General features: G+C 45.8%; 1 protein-coding gene across 3 annotated transcripts in view; it reads right to left on the reverse strand.

Moving 5' to 3' along the window:
- Window positions 1-2,307: 2,307 nt before the first annotated feature.
- Window positions 2,308-22,853, reverse strand: part of LOC103170269 (telomere repeats-binding bouquet formation protein 1-like) — a 42,184-nt gene continuing 21,638 nt past the window's right edge. For all 3 annotated transcript variants that reach the window (XM_029057327.2, XM_029057328.2, XM_029057330.2), the window contains exons 8-16: window positions 22,640-22,762; window positions 20,021-20,173; window positions 18,323-18,454; window positions 15,932-16,057; window positions 13,775-13,914; window positions 12,163-12,250; window positions 8,807-8,871; window positions 4,892-4,985; window positions 2,308-3,096 (exon numbers count right to left, since the gene is read on the reverse strand). In XM_029057327.2, the coding sequence (XP_028913160.1) occupies window positions 12,206-12,250; window positions 13,775-13,914; window positions 15,932-16,057; window positions 18,323-18,454; window positions 20,021-20,173; window positions 22,640-22,762 (719 nt within the window). In that variant the 3' untranslated portion in view covers window positions 2,308-3,096; window positions 4,892-4,985; window positions 8,807-8,871; window positions 12,163-12,205. The remainder of the gene's footprint in view (window positions 3,097-4,891; window positions 4,986-8,806; window positions 8,872-12,162; window positions 12,251-13,774; window positions 13,915-15,931; window positions 16,058-18,322; window positions 18,455-20,020; window positions 20,174-22,639; window positions 22,763-22,853) is intronic.

A 22,853-nucleotide genomic window follows, 5' to 3' on the forward strand; every position in this document is an offset into this window, starting at 1 on the left:
TCCTGCCTCCCCCGATTTGAATCCACACTTCATTCCGTTACCCAGATCATCTTTCTACAGAAACATTCAGGGTGTGTCACCTCCATTCCTCAAAAATCTCCAGTGGTTGCCCCATCCACCTCCGTATCAAACAACCACCCCTCTATTGGCTTACAGCCCTCCATCACCTTGACCCCTCCTACCTCACCTCCCTCCTCTCCTTCTCCATCCCAGCCCGCACACTCCACTCCTCTGGTGCTAACCTTCTCACTGGGCCTCCATCTCACCTGTCTCGCCGCCGACCCCTGGCCCGCATCCTACCTCTCGCCTGGAACTCCTCAAATCAGCCAATCACCCTTCTCCACTTCAAAGCCCTACTGAAGGTGCACCTCTTCCAAGAGACCTTACCAGACTAAGCCCCACTTTTCCTCAGCTCCCCCTCCCTTCCACGTCATGACTCGCTCCCTTGCTCTTCGCCTGCCCCCTCCCCGCCCCCCCGTCTGCCCCACACCACTTATGTATATGTGTATAGCTCTATGATTCTATTGATTTATATTGATGCCTGTTTACTTGTATTGATGTCTGCCCACCCCACCACCCCACTCTGGACTGTCAGGCCCTCATGGGCACGGATTGTCTCTCTTCATTTGCTGTACTGCACTTTCCAAGTGCTTAGTACAGTGCTCTGCACACAGTAAGTGTTCAATAAATATGATTGAGTGAATGAATGAACCATCCCTGCCCACAACGAGTTCATGGTCTAGAAGGGGGGAGGCAGACATCAGTACAAGTAAACAGGCATCAATATAAATAAATTTACAGATACATGCCCAAGTGCTGAGGGGTGGGGAGAGGGGGGAAGAGCAAAGGGAGAGAGTCAGGGTGACACAGAGGGGAGTGGAAGATGCATATCTTTATTTGGCTTTCAGTTGAGATTGATTAAGAGACTGGGAACGACAGCACAGCTATTGCCTGTGGAGGTGGACAACAAATGTGGAGACACTGAAGAGTGCAGGCTTAAGTTAAAAGGCGAACTGGCCAACAATGTGACTACCTGACTCACGTCGTATCCATGTCTCTAATAATAATAATAATGTTGGTATTTGTTAAGAGCTTACTATGTGCAGAGCACTGTTCTAAGTGCTGGGGTAGATACAGGGTAATCAGGTTGAGCCACGTGAGGCTCAGAGTCTTAATCCCCATTTTACAGATGAGGTAACTGAGGCACAGAGACGTTAAGGGACTTGCCCACAGTCACACAGCTGACAAGTGCTTGTAAGCCCGTCAAAGGGCAGGGACTGTCTCTATCTGTTGCCGACTTGCACATTCCAAGCGCTTAGTACAGTGCTCTGCACATAGTAAACGCTCAATAAATACTATTGAATGAATGAAGTGGCAGAGCCGGGATACGAACCCATGACCTCTGACTCCCAAGCCCGTGCTCTTTCCACTGAGCCACGCTGCTTCTCTAATAATAATAATAATAATGTTGGTATTTGTTAAGCGTTTACTATGTGCCGAGCACTGTTCTAAGCGCTGGGGTAGACATAGGGGAATCAGGTTGTCCCACGTGGGGCTCACAGTCTTAATCCCCATTTGACAGATGAGGGAACTGAGGCACAGAGAAGTTAAGTGACTTGCCCACAGTCACACAGCCGACAAGTGGCAGAGCTGGGATTCGAACTCATGAGCCCTGACTCCAAAGCCCGTGCTCTTTCCACCGAGCCACGCTGCTTCTCAGGAACCACACCATCAGATTCTTGATCTTCAACTGACTGTGGAGTTCTCCTTTCACTCCAATGCCTTTAGACTTCACACATGCTCCATTAGAGGGAGGTGGTGGCTACCATTTTGGTCGTTTTAGCCAGAAGCTCATAATCAGGTCAAACCTCATGTGCAACCTAAGAGCCAAAGATGTGCCCCCTTACATTCCTCAGGGAAGTGGAACACCTGGGAATTTGTGTGCCGTTCTTCAGAGAAATAACTGGGTTTCCCACACCATCTTTCCAAGAGGGCCGTAATTGGGTGAATCATGTATACAAAGTCAGTTGTGTTTTTGATGGGGGTTTTGGATCTCGTGAAACTTTTAATTCGAGGTTTAAGAGCCCTGAGGGTAGTAAAGTCAGAAAAGTAGGTAATGCCATATGTACATATTTCCAAATTTAAGGCAGGATGGTAGGCTGTTGAATAAAAGAATCAAGAACATAAAAATTTAAGAGAACTGGCAATGTATAATTCTGGCGGGGGAGGGGAGGGCAAGTAGCGCAAGTGTAGTTTCGCAAGCCAGAAATGTTTCATGAATGAAGATACTCAAAAAGACTACTCGGATAGCACTTTCAGAACAGAAAAAAACCTTTATATTTAATAGTAGCAACTCATTTAACTTACTTAAGATAATTGACTTAGTTGGTCAAAAGTGTTTTCCATTTCTCTGTCATACATCAAGCTAGAAACTAAGCAAATGTGTCTGAACCATGGGCTACCTTTTCCCCTAGAATATAACTCATTCTTAGGTAGTAAGTTTGGTTCTTAAATGACTTAGGCAAAAGGACATTTTTAACATTCAACAAACTACTTCGTTCACTAAGAATATTGTTTAACCATCAATTCGACTAATACATCAAAAAGGCTATTTAAACATTTACTGGCTTCTGCCCTTCTTAGTTGTTGTCTTTGGAAAAACCAGAAGGCAAATTCTCAAAGAAACATTTAAAAGGAGCGCACACTAGTGTGTTTTTTCCTTTTCGGCAGGCTTCTTGAACAAGCTCAGCAAAGGTCTCTAGAACTCATGCTACCACAAACCCCTTTAAGGAACAGTATGACTGGGCCCCCATCTGAATATCATGCCGTGAAACTAATCGCGAACGGCAGGACAGCTTTTGCTTAAAACAAAGAACAGTTACATTTTAAAAAAATTCTCTACCAAAAAAACTCTTTCAAGAATTACATATCATTCAATTTTTCTAACTTGCAGATTTTAGGGGACAGATCCACTGAAGTCTTCCTTCCTGGGTAAGCCCATGAAGTTGAATTCCAGTGGTTTCCCGGTTTTTTTTTTACTGTAGTTCAGCTGTTGGCTTTTTCTTCTGCACCTTCTTGGCCAATTTTTTGGTTGTTCTGCAATCATTACATATGTGAGATGAATGGTTTTCTCAGTCTCTGTATCTGCAGGACCTATCGAGCCTTGTGTCCGTCCATCCATCCCTCCGTCCACCTGCCCGCCCGCTCCCCCCAACCCCCGCCTTACTAGAACAGTCATGATGGGCGAGAGACTTGCCCCCACATAGCAGGTGTCAGGAGGGGCAATGTCTTCCCCACGGAGCAGCGTGCAGACAACCCTCTGGAGCACCTTCTTCTGGTGCCGTGGCTAGAAACAAGCCAGCTGGGGGATGGGGAATAGGGACCGCCAACAATTCTGCAACCAGCATAGCTGCCCACGCTCCATTTCCTTCAACGGTTTACCAGTACGCGTGAGAGAAATGTGTAAGGGAGTGCAGAGCACCGGGCAAGGAAGGAGGTGGTTTTCACCTCCTCTAATGTTCAAGGGTGGGGTGTAGCATGCTTGACGGTTCAGGCAGGAGACTAGGGCTCCTTAGGACTAATATTTACTACCTGAGAATAAGTAGGGCCCTCTTAGAAGAAGTGCTTATGTTCATCCCATGTTACTCTACCACTTCCTCGTACCAATAATATTTTTTAGGGTCTGTCCCCACAGCCCCGCTTGATTTAAAGTTCCTTGAGGGCAAGGGTCACATTTACTAACCCTAGCGTGCTCCCCCAAATGCTCAGTTCAGTGCCTTTGTACCCAACAGAAAATGTTAACGCTGCTGCTGCTGAATCCTAATTTCACTTCTTCTCAGTGTAATGAGTTCTCAGTTCCCTGTAACTCTTTGCTGTAATTTTCATATGAACCGAAGTAGCTCAAATTTCCAAGATCTTACAGCTAAGCCAAGCGGGTGGAATGAACTTAACCAAAACTGTGAGGGGGCTTCACGAGAAGGATTTAGAAGATGAAATTGAACTCCACAGCTACAGCTATGCTTCCGAATCCAACCAGGTATCTGGGAAACTCGCTGGCTTATTTGATCCCATCCAGAATGATGGTCTGGAGATTTCCTAGGCCTGAACATTTTTCTGCTTGGAAAGGGATTCGCTATTTCAAATGGATTTACAATGCTTGTCACAATCATAAAACCACAGAGCTGGAAGGGAATTCAAGAGAACATTTGATTCAGCTCCTTGTCCCTAGAAGCTTGTGACGAAGGGGATAGTTCAGTGAGTAGTTAGGGGAGAAAAGCTTAAGATGACAAAGTTACTCGATTCGTTTTAGAATTAGTATAGATGGGTCCATTCTCTTCAAGGGTGTTGCTGCTCCGGACTGTAATGGACAGTGAGAACGAGGAACTCTGACTGTAGCATGACCCAGCAGAAAGAGCCCGGGCCTGGGAGTCAGAAGACCTGGGTTATAATCCTGGCTCCACCACTTGTCTGCTGTGTGACCTTGGGCAAGTCACTTAACTTCTCTGTGCCTCAGTGACCTCATATGTAAAATGGGGACCGAGACTGTGAGCCCCATGTGGGACAGGGACCATGTCCACTCCGATGATCTCGGATCTAACCCAGTACTTAGTACACCGTCCGGCACACACTAAGTCCTTTAATGAATACCATAAAAAATTCTGACTGGATCCACTGCTTGGCTGTCACATCACTGAACTAAAACGTGGAAAGACCTCACCAGTATGATCCTAAATTACGGTCTGCAATTACCACCTGGGAAGATCGGGGTGAAACAGAGCAGTGAAGACACAAGGTCAGTCATACAACGTAAGTGTACCCAGTTTTTTGAGACCACAAGGGTCATATAGATGAGGAACCTCACTCTAAGGAAATCTTGTGCTGTAGTACTCACCGCTTCTGATTCACGTTGCCTGTGGAAGGGGCCTTTCTTTTAACACCCTGATGTTTTTGATCTTTTCCTTCCACTGTGGTGCTTGGCAGATTGGCTGGTATGAGAAAGAACGTTGCTGAAAAGAGCTTTTTGACTTCATCAATATGAATTTTAAATACGGTACTATCAAGTTCAGAATAACTCTAATAATGATAATAATAGTAAAAATAATAATAACTATGGTATGTATTAAGCGATTACTATGTGCCAGGCACTGTACTAAGTGCTGGGGTGGACACAAGCAAATCGGGTTGGATACAGTCCCTGCCCCATGTGGGGCTCATGGTCTCAATCCCCATTTTCCAAATGAAGTAACTGAGGCCCAGAGAAATGAAGTAACTTGCCCAAGATCACACAGCAGACAAGCGGTGGAGCCAGAAGTAGAACCCATGACCTTCTGACTCCCAGCCCTGGGCTCTATCCACTTCGCCACGCTGCTTCTCTAACCGTGGTACCCTACAGATTTTGTTTTCATTATGTGTACTTATCCAAGTCTATATATTGTCTTCATGTTTTGTTTCCCTTCTCCTCATGGGGCTGGGGCTAGGTGACCCACCCCCGGTTATGGTGTTAGACCGTGAGCCCCCGGAGAGGAACTGGGTCTAATTCTCACTTGTGTATTAATAATGATGGAATTTGTTAAGCGCTTACTATTTGCCAAGCACTGTTCTAAGCTCTGGGATAGATGAAAGGTTATGAGGTTGTCCCACTTGGGGCTCACAGTCTTAATCCCCATTTTCCGGATGAGGTAGCTGAGGCACAGAGAATAATAATAATGTTGGTATTTGTTAAGCGCTTACTATGTGCCGAGCACTGTTTTAAGCGCTGGGAGAGATACAGGGTAATGAGGTAGTCCCACATGAGGCTCACAGTCTTTATCCCCATTTAACAGATGAGGTAACTGAGGCACAGAGAAGTGAAGTGACTTGCCCAAAGTCACACAGCTGACAAGTGAGGGAGCCGGGATGAGAACCCATGACCTCTGACTCCCAAACCCATGCTCCTTTCCACTGAGCAACGCTGCTTCTCTATTGTGTATTCTTTCCCGGCACTTGGTACAGTGTTCTATGCACAGTAGGCATTTAATAAACACTACCGCTCCAACTACAAACTGCTAAGCAGATCATCTTCCTGAAGCACTACTCGGCCCACCTCTCTCCTCCACTGGCTCCCTCCCCCTGTCTTTTCCATCACTGTGGATAACACCATTACCTTCCCTGTCTCCCGAGCCCGCGACCTCGGAAGTATCCTCGACTCACCTCTCATATCTCAAATCAACTCAAATCTGTCACCAAATCCTGTTGGGCCTACCTTCATAACATTGCTAAAATCTGCCCTCACCTCTCCATCCAAACTACCACCATGATGATCCAAGCACTTATCATATCCCGCCTTGACTATGGCGTCAGCCTCCGGACCGACCTCCCTGCCTCTTGTCTCACCTCTCTCTGGGCCTTAGTTCGCTCTGCTACCCGGATCATTTTTCTAAAAATACATGCGGTCCACATATCCCCACTCCTCAGAAAACTCCAATGGTTGCCCAACTGCCTCCCCTTCAGACAGAACCCCCCTGATCTTTGGCTTTAAGGTACTCAGTCGGCTACTCCCCCTCCCACCTTATCATGCTGATTTCCTACTGCAACCCAGCCCGAACACTTGGCTCCTCTAAACACCAATAAGAATAGTAATGAATGATAATTAAGGCATTTGGTAAGCGATTACTCTGTGGCAAGCACTGTTCTAAGCGCTGGGGTAGAGACAAGGTAATCAGGTTGTCCTACGTGGGGCTCACAATCTCATTCTCCATTTTACAGATGAGGTAACCGAAGCACGGAGAAGTGAAGTGACAGCCCAAGGTCACACAGCAGACAAGTGGCGGAGCCGGGATCAGAGCCCACGGCCGCTGCCTCCCAAGTCCGTGCTCTGCCACTGTGCCATGCTGCTTCTCCATCTACTCACCGCACCTCTGTCTCATTTACCTCAGCGCCGAGACCCCCGGCCCATGATCTTCCCCTATTCTGGAACTCCCTCCCCACGTAAATATGACAGGACACCACTCTGCCCACCGTCAAAGCCTCGTTCAAATCACATCTCCTACAAGAGGCCTTCCCCGAATAACTCTTCACTTGCCCTATTCCCCTTCTCTTCGGCACTACCTACGCACTTGGTTCTGAACCCTTCAAGTCTTGCTATTCACCTACCCCTTCAGCCTCACGACAGTTTTGTACTCATCAGTAATTTCCTTTAATGTCTGTCTCCCCTCTGCAGACTGTAAACTTCTTGTGGGCATGGATCATATCTACCAACTGCACTGTATTGCATGTACTCTCCCATGTACTTAGCACAGTGCTTTGCACATGGTAAACCCTCAAGAAAAAACATTGCTCGATTAGTCATTGACTAATTCTGAAAGTAATGACATTGGATCAGGACAAAAATGATTTCCCCTCCAAAATTCATCCAAGTTCACATGAGTAAAACATCCTTGGCATTGTGTTACAGCTATTTGTCGTGAAGACATGTACTTAACTATTAACTCGCAACTACCAATGCATTTATTCAATTCATTCAATCGTACTGATTGAGCGCTTACTGTGTGCTGTGCAAAGCACTGTACTAAGTGCTTGGGAGAATGCAATATAACAACAAACAGACACATTCCCTGCACAGCTGCATCCTTCCTCTTTTGTATTTGCTTCCAGGCCTGGAACACACTCTCCACCTTGATTTTTCAACACTAGCACTTAGTTGCGCAGCAGGTTCCAAAATCAGCCCTGGTGAGGGGAGAGTGCTTCAGCGATGTGAGCTGTGCTCTTGGGAAGGGCAAGAGAGCCAGGTGCTCATCGGGGACGGGGGCGGGGGGAACCTTCATCGATACTATTGGACACAATCCCTGTCCCACATGGGGCTCACAGTCTTCATCCCCACTTTACAGATGAGGCAACTGAGGCCCAGAAAACAGTAGTGACCTACCCAAGGCCACACAGCAGACATGTGGCAGAGCCAGGACTAGAACCCAGGCCCGTCCTACTCCTAGGTCCCTGCTCTATCCACTCTATGCTGCTCATCAGCACCTCTTCGCCTCCCTACCTGACCATGCTGCTTGTTCCCATGCTCAGAGCCTGGCTGCACTCTCATGACTATTAGTGTAGCTGAATTGATTTTCTTCCATCATTCATGCTTCTGTTTGATTTGCCCTGTATCCCTGTACCCTTTGAGATAAAATAATCTTGGTTCACAGATGAAGTAGCATGCCCCAGTGGAAAGAGCATGGGACTGGGAGTCAAAAGACCTGCCTTCGAATCCGAGCTCCACCACTTGTCCCCTGAGTGAATCCAATCCAATCCAGTCACTCTGTTGCTGGAAGGCTTCAATTCAGAGGGTAAAAGGTTTATTGGGGGGTTGGGGGGGCGGTAATGGTATTTAAGTGCTTACTACGTGCCAGGCACTGTATTCTAAGCGCTGGGGTAGATACGAAGTAATAATAATACTCATAATGATGTTGATATTTAGTAAGCGCTTACTATGTGCCAAGCACCATTCTAAGCTCTTAAAGGTTGGACGAAGTCTATGGCCCACATGGGGCTCACAGTCTGAATCCCCATTTTACAGATGAGGTAATTGAGACCCAGAGAAGTGAAGTGACCTGCCCAAGGTCACACAGCAGACAAGTGATGGGGCTGGGATTAGAATCCAGGTCCTTCTGACTCCCAGGCCCGTGTTCTCTCCACGAGGCCACACTGCTTCTCAATGACACCACACGTAGTGGGAGGTAAGAGCTGAAACAGCCACATGAGATGGTGAAGAGTGAGCCCATTTTCTCCCCACAAATTCCCAGCTAAGCTTCACAAAAAGAGAAAAGATTTGTTACTGTACCTTCCTTTGGCGGTTCCTGCACTCTAATTTCAGTGGCTGGCGCTGAAACTTTAAATACATGTTCACTAAAATGAAAGGGAGAGTAGGTTAAAATAACAGAATAGATGGTTCCAGTTAATTTCAATTAATGACTAGGATGAAGGAATTCAGTGTATGCTCATTAAATTTACAGTGAATATAAAATTGGGTCAGGGGCATGGGGACGGGGCGGAAGGAGAGCGCTAACATTTTGGAAGGCCAAGTGACGCTGAAGAAATGATCCCATAAAAAGACAACAGAAGTCAGAAAGGACAGTGTGAGACAATATACATAAGGAGAAAAAAGGCAATCTAAAGGGGAAAGACTTAGCAGGCACACATTTGAGAAAGACCTGGGGTAGGGTGGGGAAGTCATAACCAACAGTGACCAAAAGATCATTCTGTGGCATTCACCGAGCTGAGCAATTTTCCAAGAACCTGGAAATGTACAATGGAAGGAAACACACACACTGCCTGCCAGAAGGCAGAGAGCTTCGATGCCGACGGTGAGTCTTCATCTAATGTGGAGAGATGTGGGAAAACAGTGGGGGGTTTTGGCAAAGGTTCCGTTCCCCATTTCTGAGATTCTACAAAGCCCAGACTCATCTCACAGAGCTCAACCTTGTCAGAATTCAATGGATTTTGGTGGGCAGGAGGAAGGGGGCAGGTAAGTTCCTTTTCCTCTCGATCACACAATGCTAAAACTCATTGAATTTTCATCCACCTGCATTTTACAGTAATCTGGTATGACTACTCTGAATTAAACCTAACTGCTGGGTTACCTTTGGTTACTGTTTACTTTCTATAAATTATGTACATATTTATGTTATAGATTAAAAATTCTATATTTATGTTTGTTTCCCCCTCTACACTATAAGCTTATAGTGGGCAGGGAACATGTCCACCAACTCTGCTGTTCTGTCCTCTCACAAGAGCTTAGTACAGTGCTCTGCACACAATAAGCACTCAATATATAACTGATTGATTGATGGATTCATTCTGATTTGTTTATGCTCACTGGACAAAGTACTTGCAGGATTCCCTCCAGGACTCTCTAATCAACCCTCAATCCATCGATTAATCAATCACATTTACTGAGCCCTATGTGCAGACCATTCATTCATTCAATAGTATTTATTGAGCGCTTACTATATGCAGAGCACTGTACTAAGCGCTTGGGATGAACAAGTCGGCAACAGATACAGTCCCTGCCGTTTGACGGGCTTACAGTCTAATCGGGGGAGACGGACAGACAAGAACAATGGCAATAAATAGAGTCAAGGGGAAGAACATCTCGTAAAAACAATGGCAACTAAATAGAATCAAGGCGATGTACAATTCATTAACAAAATAAATAGGGTAATGAAAATATATACAGTTGTGCGGACGAGTACAGTGCTGTGGGGATGGGAAGGGGGAGGTGGAGGAGCAGAGGGAAAAGGGGAAAAATAGGGTTAAGCTGCGGAGAGGTAAAGGGGGGATGGCAGAGGGAGTAGAGGGAGAAGAGGAGCTCAGTCTGGGAAGGCCTCTTGGAGGAGGTGAGTTTTAAGTAGGGTTTTGAAGAGGGAAAGAGAATCAGTTTGGCGGAGGTGAGGAGGGAGGGCGTTCCAGGACCACGGGAGGACGTGACCCAGGGGTCGACGGCGGGATAGGCGAGACCGAGGGACGGTGAGGAGGTGGGCGGCAGAGGAGCGGAGCGTGCGGGGTGGGTGGTAGAAAGAGAGAAGGGAGGAGAGGTAGGAAGGGGCAAGGTGATGGAGAGCCTTGAAGCCTAGAGTGAGGAGTTTTTGTTTGGAGCGGAGGTTGATAGGCAACCACTGGAGTTGTTTAAGAAGGGGAGTGACATGCCCAGATCGTTTCTGCAGGAGGATGAGCCGGGCAGCGGAGTGAAGAATAGACCGGAGCGGGGCAAGAGAGGAGGAAGGGAGGTCAGAGAGAAGGCTGACACAGTAGTCTAGCCGGCAGACCAGTGTACTAAGCACTTGGAAGAGTACAGTATAATAGAGTTGGTGGATACATTCCCTGACCACAAGAAGCTTACAGTCCAGAGGGGGGTCCGACATTAATAGAAACTTAAAAATTATGAGTCTGTACTTAAGTACCATTGGACTGAGGGATGGGTGAATAAAAGGTGCAAATCCAAGTGCTAGGGAGATGCAGAAGGGAGTGGGAGAAGAGGAAATGAAGGCTTAGCCGGGGAAGGCGTCTTGGAGGAGATCTGCTTTTAATAAGGTTTTGAAGGTGGGAAGAGTGATCGTTTGTCAGATGTGAAGTGGGAGGGCATTCCAGGACAGAGGAATGATGTGGGCAAGAGGTCAGATGAGAACGAGATACAGTGCGTAGGTTGGCATTAGAGGAGCCAAGTGTGCCAGCTGGGTTGTAGTAGGAAAGCAGCAACATGAGATAGGAGGGGGGTAACGTATGCTTGAAAGCCAACAGTAAGGAGTTTCTGTTTGATGTAGTGGTGGATGGACAATTGCTGGAGGTTCTTGAGGAGTGGGGAAATATGGGTTGAATGGTTCTGTAAAAAACTGATCCAGGCAGCAGGGTGTACAATGGACTGGACTGAGTAAGGACATGAGGCAGGGAGGTCGGCGAGGAGGCCGATGCAGTAGTCAAGGCAGGATAGGATGAATCCTTGGATTAATGTGGTAGCAGTTTGAATGGAGCAGAAAGGGAGGATTTCAGCGATGTTGAGAAGGTTGAACCGATGGGATTGAGTACGTGAGTTGAATGAGAGAGATAAGACAAGGAAAATGCCAAGGTTAAGAGCTTGTGAGACAGGGAGAATGGTGGTGCTGTCCACAGTGATGGGAAAATCAGGAGGACGACAGGATTTTGGGTGGGAAGATGTATTCTGTTTAGGACAAGATAAGTCCAAGGTGTCTGCGGGACATCCGAGGAGAGATGTCCTGAAGGCAGCAGGAAATGAGAGACTGCAGAAGAGGAGATATAATAATAATTATAATAATAATAATGGGATTTGTTAAGTGCTTACTATGTGCCAAGCACTGTTCTAAGCACTGACATCAGGGCAGGAGATGTAGATTTGGGATTCATCTGCATAGAGATCGTAGTTGAAGCTGTGGGAACGAATGAGCTCTCCGAGGGAGTGGGTGTAGATTGAGATTAGAAGATGGCCCAGAACTGAGCCTTGAGGGACTTCTAAAGTTAGGGGGAGGGTGGCAGAGGAAGAGCCTGTGAAAAAGGCTTAGAATGAGCGGCCAAAGAGAAAGGAGTAGAAACAGTAAAGGACCATGGCAGTGAGGCCAAAATTGGTTACTGTTTCTATTTGCCAGCTCATCGTTAGCAGGTGTGGGGTAAATCTGAACACCCAACTCAGAACGTTGCTTTTGACGCTTCTTCTTTTGGTTGTTGCTGTTCACCACAGAAACTCCAATGGTGCTTTTTTTTTAGAGCCTCGATCCTGAAATACAAAACACCACAGTAATGGTTCTAAAAAGGCAGGCTCACCTTTGGATCCCCTTAGCACTTCCCTCACAGAATGTGGAAAATGAGTGGCATTTGCTAGCAGAAAGACAATTTCTAAAACCAAAGATTATGACTTGTAATTCTACAGTACTCTCCAAGGGCTCAGTACAGTGCTCTGCATGCAGTCGACGCTCACTGAATATGACTGACCGACGGAGCGGTGGGCTCATAATCAATAATAATAATAATAATGATGTTGGTATTTGTTAAGGACTTACTATGTGCAGAGCACTGTTCTAAGCGCTGGGGTAGATACAGGGTAATCAGGTTGTCCCACGTGGGGCTCACAGTCTTAATCCCCATTTTACAGATGAGGAAACTGAGGCACAGAGAAGTTAAGTGACTTGCACAGTCACACAGCTGACAAGTGGCGGAGCTGAGATTCAAACCTATGACCTCTGACTCCCAAGCCCGTGCTCTTTCCACTGAGCCACGCTGCTTCTCTACTTTTGGAAAGCTCACAATAGCAAGAGGCCAAATCAAAAGCAGGGCCAGGATGTGTAAATAACAGAAGACCAGAGAAGGGCTTCCTTCAGACGCATGGAGTGTGGATGGGGTTGTCACTTGGGTGTCGGTAGACAAGATCCCTGCCCACTGGGAACTTACACTCTACAACTCCACTCACCTGGACAAACTCTCATCCAGGGCAGAGTCATTTCCCAACTTGAAGAAAGACTAAACAGATGTCCTTCAAACTACCACAAGCCTATCAAATGATATTTAATGAGTGCTTACTATGTGCAAATTCACATGTGAAGTTGTTCCCGGCTGCACTGGCTGCAAGTTCACGGGGACCTAATTATTACCCCCCCATCACACCATCCTAGGACTAATTCCTTCACGCTGGAGTATTTTTGCCCTATACCTGAGCACGTGCTATCGTGGCAGCGGGTCACTTAAAAAGCCAACCAATAGCAGCATCACTGTTACTTTTTGGCCCTCACTCCTCCCAGAGGTACCCCAGGAGGGGCACGGCCCATGGCCTCCCACATGTGCTGTCCCCCTTCCCCACTCTGCCCTGCCTCTTACGATGGGTCTCGGGCTCATCAGCAGAGGTGGTTCCTCCCTCCCCGGCCAAGGGATCCCAGAGAGCTATCCGCAGGAGGAGCAGCAGGGGAGAGAAGGGGCACCAGGGACTCGAGTGCATGGCTTCATCCTTCGACCCCCTCTCCCGCACGACAGCAGCTGTCCAGAACTCCGTTCCCCAGGAGGGGTGGGGGTCCCCAGGAGGAGCGATTGGCCCAACGGATCCTTCCTTACGAAGGGCCAGGAGGCCCTTCCCTGAAAGTCTCCCTTCATCTCATATCTATGCAGAAAATAACAGAATGAAAAGCCTGGAGAATTGGCGATTCAGTTTTCTATCCTTCCCAAACTTATCATTCACACACACCAAGAATGATTAGGCCTTCCCTAAAAGTTTGGGAAGGAGATTTATAAACTTTGAAATAAACAGGCAAACCTTATTTCCTTTTTTTTGAAGTTGTTCTTTAGGCAGGGTATCTTTTGTTTTCTTCGAGTCGCCACCAACTTTACTTTGGTTTTCTAGTGCAGAAATCCCTTGTGAAACATATGCAAAAAATTTACCGAGTAATTTCTCAGCTATGTAAAGGGTCAAAAAAAAAGAGTTGGACATTATTACAAATGTTTTAATGTTAATGCTTTATTGTCATAAAAATCAAATTCACAAAACTTGCCCACCTATCACGTTAATGTCACCAAACTTCAGTTCACAAAGCATCACATAACACACTAAACCCACATCATATTCCATGTCATGGAACCCCAATTTTCCTTCGGAAATGACGTTAAGAGTAAAAGACACAATCTGCTAGACCGTAAGCTCATTCGGGGCAGGGAAGATGTCTACCAACTCTATTGTAATGCTTAGTACAGAGCGCTTAGTACAGGGCTCAGCATATTGTAAGTACTCAATAAATACTATTGATGGATTGATCAATCTCCTTAAAGGAAACAGGGGCAGTAACAAGGGTCATCCTTATTCAGTCTATCATTTACAGAATAATAATTGAAATCCAAGTCATTGTCCTGGTTAGTTATGCGGTATCAAATCTCATAGCTCTTGTGTAATGTTGGTATTTGTTAAGCGCTGTTCTAAGCGCTGGGATAGATACAGGGTAATGAGGTTGTCTCACATGAGGCTCACAGTCTTGATCCCCATTTTACAGATGAGGTAACTGAGGCCCAGAGAAGTTAAGTGACTTGCCCACAGTCACACAGCTGACAAGCGGTGGAGTCGGAATTCGAACTCATGACCTCTGACTCCCAAGCCCGTGCTCTTTCCACTGAGCCACGCTACTTCAAACCAATATGCTAACAGAACATGAAAACATTTTTCTCCCACTTTCTAGCCAAATTAGGGTTTCACTTACAGATGTCTAATGCCTGTTCTTTGAAATAAACCAATGATTCCAGCAGCCAACACTTGTCTTTCTTAAAGTAGGTGAGAGACACTTCTGCTGCTAAATCCTGCCACTCTTCCTCCAACATGCTGCCCAGGCATCCCCCCTTCCTCTTCAACCAGTCACGATTCTGGTTCTGATTGTGGGAAGAGAAGTTGTTGCCAACTCTGTTGCACCGTACTCTTACAAACACTTGGTATGGTGCTCTGCACATACTAAGAGCCAAAAAACTACCATTGCTAATGATGGCTCTCAAATCTCCCACCTCCATCCCCGCGGCTCAGGCTGTTTCCCCGAATTCCAATTCCCTTCCCGGTCAAATCATTTATTCAGTGCTTATTGTGTGCAGAGCAATGTGCTAAGCACTTGGGAGAGTTTGACAGAAGCCTTGGTAGATAGGTTCCCTGCTCATAAGGAACTTACTGTCTGAAAGGGGAGACAGACATTAATATGAAAAAAATATATTACTAATATGTACATAACTGTCGCAGGGCAGAAGGTGGGGTGAATAAAGAGTGAAAATCCAAGTGCAAGGGCAGTGTGGGAAGGAATGGGAGAAGAGGAAAAGAGGGCTTAGTCAGGAAAAGACCACTAGAGGAGATGTGCCTTCAATAAGGCTTTGAAGGTGGGGAGAGTAATTGGCTGTCAGTTTTGAAAAGGAAGGGCATTCCAGGCCAGAGGTAGGATGTGGGCAAGAGGTCAGCGGCAAGGTAGATGAGATGAAGGTAGAGTGAGTAGGTTGGCATTAGAGGAGCCAAATGTGCAGCCTGGGTTGCAGGGGGAATTCAGAGAGGTATAGTAGGAGGGGACAAGGTGATTGAGTGCTTTAGGGTGGATAGAGCTTTAGGGTGGATAGTACTGTGTGGCCTTTGGTAAGTCACTTCAGTTCTCTGGGCCTCAGTTACCTCATCTGTAAAATGGAGATTGAGACTATGAGCCCCATGTAGGACAGGGACTGTGTCCACCCTGATTTGCTTATATCTAAACAAGTCCAGAGGGTGCCTGGGGCTGGTTACAAGAGCAATCAGCTGGTATTTGCCTTACCCACCTTGGGATCAAATCTCTTTTCTTTCTTGAATACACAACTTAAAGCACACCACAGTACTTAGTCATTAAATGGAAAAAGAACCACATAATTTTAAAACTGAGTTTATGCAGGATAATTATCATTTATCCAACAATGATTATTAACTCACCAAAAATCTTACTGTTGAGCATGACGATAATAATAATGTTGCTTATAACCTCATACTGAGCTTCAGAGAAGGAGTCTACAATCAGTTTAATGCCATTGTTCTGGAGCAGAAGATTGAGATTTTCCCCTGCAGAAAATAATAACGTTAAAGTCTCTATTTCCACCAAGTGCTAATACTTTCCTTGCAGGACATTTGCACCCAGTTCAAAGATTCTATAATGATAATAATATCAATAATACCAATGATAATGATAATGATAATGGTATTTGTTAAGCAGTTAACATGTACCAAATACTGAATGGAGCACTCGGGTTGATAAAAAATAATCAGGTCAGATGGAGTCCCTGCTCCATATGGGGGCTCACGGCCTAATGGGGAGGGAGAACTGGTACTGAATTCCCATTTTACAGATGAGAAAAATGAGGCACAGACTTGCCCAAGAGACTTGTCCAAGGCCACAGAGCAGGCAAGTGGCAGAACCAGGATTATCATTATTATTGTTATTATTAATGATAACAAATAATAATGCTATTTGTTAAGTGCTTACTATGTACCAAGCACTGTTCTAAGCGCTGGGGTAAATACAAGGTAATCAGGTTGCCCCACGCAGAGCTCACAGCCTTCATCCCCATTTTACAGATGAGGTAACTGAGGCACAGAGAAGTTAAGTGACTTGCCCAAGGTCACACAGCACACAAGTGGCAGAACCAGGATTAGATCCCATGTCCTCTGACTCTCAAGCCCATGCTCTTACTACTAGGTCATGCTGCTTCCAACTAGAACCCAAGTCCACTGACTTTCAGGCCTGTGCTGTTTCTACTGCGCCATGCTACTTCTTTATGTGAAGAATCAATTTGTCTATTTATTGAGCACTTCCTGTGTGCACAGCAATGTACTAAGTGCTTGGGAGAGTCCAATATAACAGAGTTGGTAGAGATACTTCCTATCTACAAGGACCTTACAGTCTAGAAGGGGAGACAGACATCAAAAAAAATTCTGGATATGTACCTAAGTGTTGGGGGCTGAGGGTGGGGTGATTATCAACTGAATAAAGGGTACAAATGAAAATGCAAGGGCAGTGTGCATTGGAGAGGAAGTAAGGGTAATGAGGGATTAGTTGGGGAGGGCCTTTTTAAGGAAATGAGATGTTCATAAGGCTTCTAAGGGGGAGGGAGTTCCAGGCCAGAGGGAGGATGTGGGCTAGGGGTCAGAGGTGAGATAGATAAGATCGAGGTATAGTGAACAGGTTGGTATTGGAGAAGTGAAGTGTGCGGGTTTGGGTGATGGAAAGACATCAGCAAGGTAAGCTAGGAGGTGGTTAACTGATCGAGTGCTCTACAGCCAATGCTAAAACGTTTCTATCTGATGTGGAGGTGGATTGGCAATCACTGGAGGTTCTCCCAGTGGGGAGATGTGACTGAATGATCTAGATAAATTATCCAGGCAATAGAGTCAGATAAAAACTGGAATGGGGAGAGACAAAAGGCAAGGTGGTTAGCGAGGAGGACGATGCAGTAGTCAAGGTGGGATATGGTAAATGCTGGGATCGGCGAAGTAGTAGTTGGGATGGAGTCTAGTGGCTACAGCATGGGCCTGACAATCAGAAGGACCTGGGTTCTAATGCCGGCTCCACCACTTGTCTGCTCTGTGATCTTGGACAAGTCACTTCTCTGTGCTTCAGTTAACTCAAGTGTAATATGGGGATTAAGAAAGGGACTCTGTCCTATCTGACTACCTTGTATGTAACCCAGTGTTTAGAACAGTGCTTGGCACATAGTAAGCCCTTAACAAATACCATTATTATTTGTTATTATTATTATGGAGAGGAAAGAGTGGATTTTAGCGCTTGTTTTCGGCAGTGAACTTGTCTGTCAACTCTGTTGTACTGTACTCTCCCAAGCTCTTAGTACAGTGCTCTGTACACAGTTACTGCCCAATAAGTACTACTGATTGATTGGCAGTGGTGTCTTTTTCAGGAACGAAGGATGCATATAAGCTCTGTGGCCTAGTATGGCCACATGGCCATAAAAGCAGCATGGCCTAGTAGATAGGGCATGGGCTTGGTAGTCAGAAGGACCTGGCTTCTAATCCCAGTTCTGCCATTTGTCTGCTGTGTGACCTTGGGCAAATCCTTTAACTTCTCTATGTCTCAATTACCTCATCTATAAAATGGGGACTGACACCGTGAGCCCCATGTGGGGCAGGGACTGTGTCCACCCTGATTTGACTGTATCCACTCCAGAGCTTAGTACAATGCCTAACACGGAGTGGGCACTTATTAAATATCGTTATTAATATTATTATATACATGGACCTCTCCCACTGCAAACAGAAGAGTAGAAAATGTATTCCACTGTAGAGTCAAGCCCAGAATATTAACCATGTACTTACCACATGTCTCTATGCAACGCCCAAGGGTAACCAGAATGCTAGCTTTTTCCTCAGAATTCAGAGTCTCCAGAACCAGCAAAGTCAGAAGCTTGGGCACTACTTGATGCTTCGCTACAACAATACCACCAAGGCCTAGTAGTATAAAATGTTTCAAAACATAAATATAATGGAGACAAACATTTTTAATTGGGGTGAAAAACACAACTTAAATAGAGATCTTTCAGGACATCCTCTGCCTCCCTGTGAGAATTCTGAACACTTCCCCATGTGTTAATCCCTAAACTCTACCAAAACCGGAACCATTCGATGACAGCACTCTTCAGCAAGCAATGGATTCCTATCAGGCACATGGGTGCTGCTGCACAGCTGATTGTCTCGGGGGCTATTCCTATCGAGCCATGGATGACGAGCTACTTCCACCCAGCATACAACGGTGCTATTACACAGGGCTCCTCCACCTACCGATCCTATCACACTCAACGACACCCCTGGACCCCTTTGTCCTGGAGAGAGTGCTTTCAAAGTATGCCATAAACTCTCTCCCTCTTACTCATTCACTCTCTTGTCACACTAGACCCCAGCCTGCGTTCTTCATTCCTCCCCAAGTTGGCTTTCTCACTGTGCTTTGTTTGTGGCTCTCTGGCCTCCAACCCAAAGCTCATACCATTCCCTCTGCCTGGACCTCCCTCCCCCTTCAATTCTGCCACATTACAACCTTCCCCATCTTCACAGCCTTCCATAGTCCTGCCGCCAACAGCCGTAGCATTGGTTATTTCTTCCTTACTGTTTGTGAACTCATTTTTGGCTCATTTTCCTTATTCCTAGTTGTCACGATCTTGTTCCTTCCCTTCCCACGTTAGATAGACCATCCCCACCCAATAAACGGCACTGACTGACCAACAGGAACATTGTCAAGGTAAACAGGAAACATGGTGTAGTTGGAGCAGTAACTAGAGGGACGGAGGAGATGATCTGTGATACGACACCGAGAGAGAATCAGCAGGTAGGGGTGAGGATTTCAATGTGGGTAAAGAATGAGAAGGAGGCATCTAAGAAAATTTCAGTGTTACGAGTGAGGCGGGTCAAAAGGACAGTTAGTGCCTTTGCCGATGATGGGAAAGATGGGAAGAGTTAAAAGAGGGGATAGGATTAGCTCAGGGGAACAGGACATTAGAAACACTGACCCAGGGTAGTTAAGGGGGTAGCTTCTCCCTACCACAGCGTTAGGACTATTGGGACAGTTTCCAAGGCCTTGGGAGCAGATGGGGATGGACCGACAGGAAATGGACCTGCAAGATGGCGACTCCACTCGTAAATAATGTTGGTATTTGTTAAGCGCTTACTATGTGCAGAGCACTGTTCTAAGCGCTGGTGCCTGGCTTCCAGGGCCAGGAGAGGGTGGGGTCGGTCGGTGAGTGACCGGAGCAGGGGTCTTGACCTGTTCCCAACAAAGGTCTCCCAGAGGTATTTTGCATCCCCACTGGAACCTAGGGCGGCAGCAGGTGTTGTGGCAGGGGGTGGAGAGTATTGAGTTTGTGATCCCACAGAGAGAGCGGCAATATGAATGACAAGACATCATAAGCCCTTCACAGCATTTGTGTGTAAATCAAGTCTATAAAAGCACGCCCTGAACTGTGGAACAATCATGCAAAATGGAATTACTGGAAACCTAGCCATGCAAGTAACTGAATCACTCACCGTTATCAACAATGCAGGCACCTATGGCATTTGTCACCGCTACTGCCATCTTAACATTAGAAATATTCAGATGTGAAACTCCAGCCAGCTTGGTAAGAATGTCAGCCAAAACATCCAATCCACCACGAAAGGTGAAGGATTTCTGAACTGATGCTTCAAGAATAAAGTTATAGAACAATCAATACTTTTATCAAGCAAAAGGATGATCACTATCCTGTAGCTTTCAATTCTCTAAGCTAGTTTTACATCAGTATTTCACACATCCATTTACAAAACAGATACAACTACATCGCCATTTCTAGGACAGAATTTTGGGGTTAAAATGGTACTTTTCTGGGTGCCTCTCAATATGTATTTTTTTTGTGTCAAAAAAAAATGTGGGAATTAATGGTATGATCCAGGTCAGGTTATTTATCAGAGAATCCCACTGAATTGGTTCACTTTTATTGTAATTAGCAGGCTGCCAATTTTCTAAATTCCCACTCAAATCAATCAATGGTATTTATTGAACTCTTAAAGAGTGAGGGCACAACACTGGGATTCAATCGAGTTCAGAGGCAAAGACCAAACACATCCATGAATCAATTGTATTTATTGAGCCCTTACTGTGGGCAGAGCACTGTACTAAGCAGCTGGGCAAGTAAAATACAACAGGGTTGGTAGACAGGTTCCCTGCCTGCAACGAGCCTAAAATCCAAAGAGGGGAGACAGACATTAACATAATTAAATACGGGTCTGTACATATGTCCTGTGGGGCTGAGGGAAGGGTGAATAAAGGGAGCAAATCCAAGCGCGAGGCAACACAGATCCAAGTGCAGATCCTGTCTTGACTACTCCATCAGGCTCCTGGCTGACCACCCTGCCTCTATAATTTACTCTAATGTCCGTTCCCTCTCTAGACTGTCAGCTACTTGTGGTTGGGGAACATCTCTGCTAACTCTGTCGTATTGCACATTCCCAAGTGCTGAGTACAATCCTCTCCACACGGTAAGCGTGCGTTTCATAAACACCATCGAATGAATGACAGATAGAGACAAATTTCTTTCATTCACTTATTCTAGCCTGGGCTTCTGTTACTTTCTGGGGTGCATGAACCTGAATAGACAAGTCTAACAATATATCACCTTAGGAACCACTTCACATATACCTCGTCTCTTCACCACTTGCTGCCCAAGTAGCCTCACGGTGACTAACAAATGTACTGTGCTGCTAGGTGATGCTTCCCGGGACAGAGAAAGACACCCGTTTTGTTTAACGGAGCATGAAGTTGGCTCGGAACCAGGATCCTCCACCTCCTCGTCCTTGGGGCCTACTCATGGGCAAGCAGATATCCCGTCCCCAAATATGGACACCCCTCCACGGGTTCACATCTTGGGTGGAGCCTCCAACTCTGTTCCCCCCAATCCAACACTAGCTCCAACAAGAAGTTCCCCAGACATCCGTAGACCATAAGCTTCTTGCAGGCAGGGATTGTGTCTACCAACCCTACTGCATTATACTTGGCCAAGCAATTAGTACAAGTGCTCTGCACACAGTAAGCACTCAATAAATACCATTCGTTGATTGATTAACATTTTCTGAGGCATCAGATTATTTTAGAAACCGCTTTTAATGCAAAACACGCAAAGCATGGAAAGCAGCATGGTCTATGGAAAAAGCACGAGCTTGGGAGTCAGAGGCCCTAGGATCAAGTCCTGGCTCCATCACTGCTGGTGGAGCTCCGCCAGCTCTACACTGCTGTGTGGCCTTGGGCAAGTCACCTAATTTCTCTGTGCCTCAGTTCCCTTATCTACAAAATAGGGATTCAGTACTTGTTTCCCTCTTACTTAGACAGTGAGCCCCATGTGGAACCCAATAATCTCAAATCTGCCCCATCACTTAGTACAGCACCTGGCAAATTTATACAGTACTTAACAAATACCATAATGATTATTGTCATCATTAAAATACTTCCAGTGAAAGATGGAAACGTTGGAAGTGTTGTATTTAAATGCAAATGAGAAAATAGTATATTCAAGGTGCATGTGCCCTAAATAAAGGAGACTTAGGCTAATGATGTGTTTACCGCTTGACCCACTGTACTCACAAGGCCTGGACTTTCCCTTTCTTTTTCCTAGAATTCACTGGCTGTAATTTAGGAATAAGAGCTTTCTTCACTTACAAAATACAATCGTTTCCTTTAAGCCTCTAAGTAGGGTCGATTCCCTGACTGCATTCCACTTTAAGGTTTATCCAGACTTTTCGACAAAATCCATCTAGCACATCTTGCTTTCAAACTCCCTGAAACTCCCCCTTCAAAATGACTTCATTTACATTCTGTCATTGCGCTCTACTTTTTAAAGTGCTGACAAGCTGGCACCATTATGTCGGTAAGCTTTATCCTAAACAAACTTAAGTACTGGAGGGAATCAAATATATCCAGCTTACGGTCCCTCTCTGGACTTTAAGCTCATTGTGTGCATGGAACTTGACTACCAACTCTGTTGTATTGTACTCTTCCAAGTGCTTAGTACAGTGCTCTGCACACAGTAAGCACTCAACAAATACTGCTGATTATTTATTATACCATCAGAATAGTTTTCCTAAAGCCATCTCAATCATGAAATAGTGGATACTCACTGTTTCCTGTTACCGTAACTCCAATAAATAGGCAAATAGGGCAGAGTATCTCGGGGGTCAAAGATGCTTCTAACATGGCCCAGGCATGCGGCAAAAGGGAGGAGCAAATGTTCTGATTTTCCTCTGACACAAATAGAAAACAAAATTGAATCAGGTCAAAGTTGGACTTGGCACTGGTACTCTACTGAAGAAACTCAAATAAGCTGTGAGCAAT

Source organism: Ornithorhynchus anatinus, unplaced genomic scaffold (assembly GCF_004115215.2).
Source record: "Ornithorhynchus anatinus isolate Pmale09 unplaced genomic scaffold, mOrnAna1.pri.v4 scaffold_93_arrow_ctg1, whole genome shotgun sequence".
In the NCBI taxonomy this organism is placed as follows: domain Eukaryota; kingdom Metazoa; phylum Chordata; class Mammalia; order Monotremata; family Ornithorhynchidae; genus Ornithorhynchus; species Ornithorhynchus anatinus.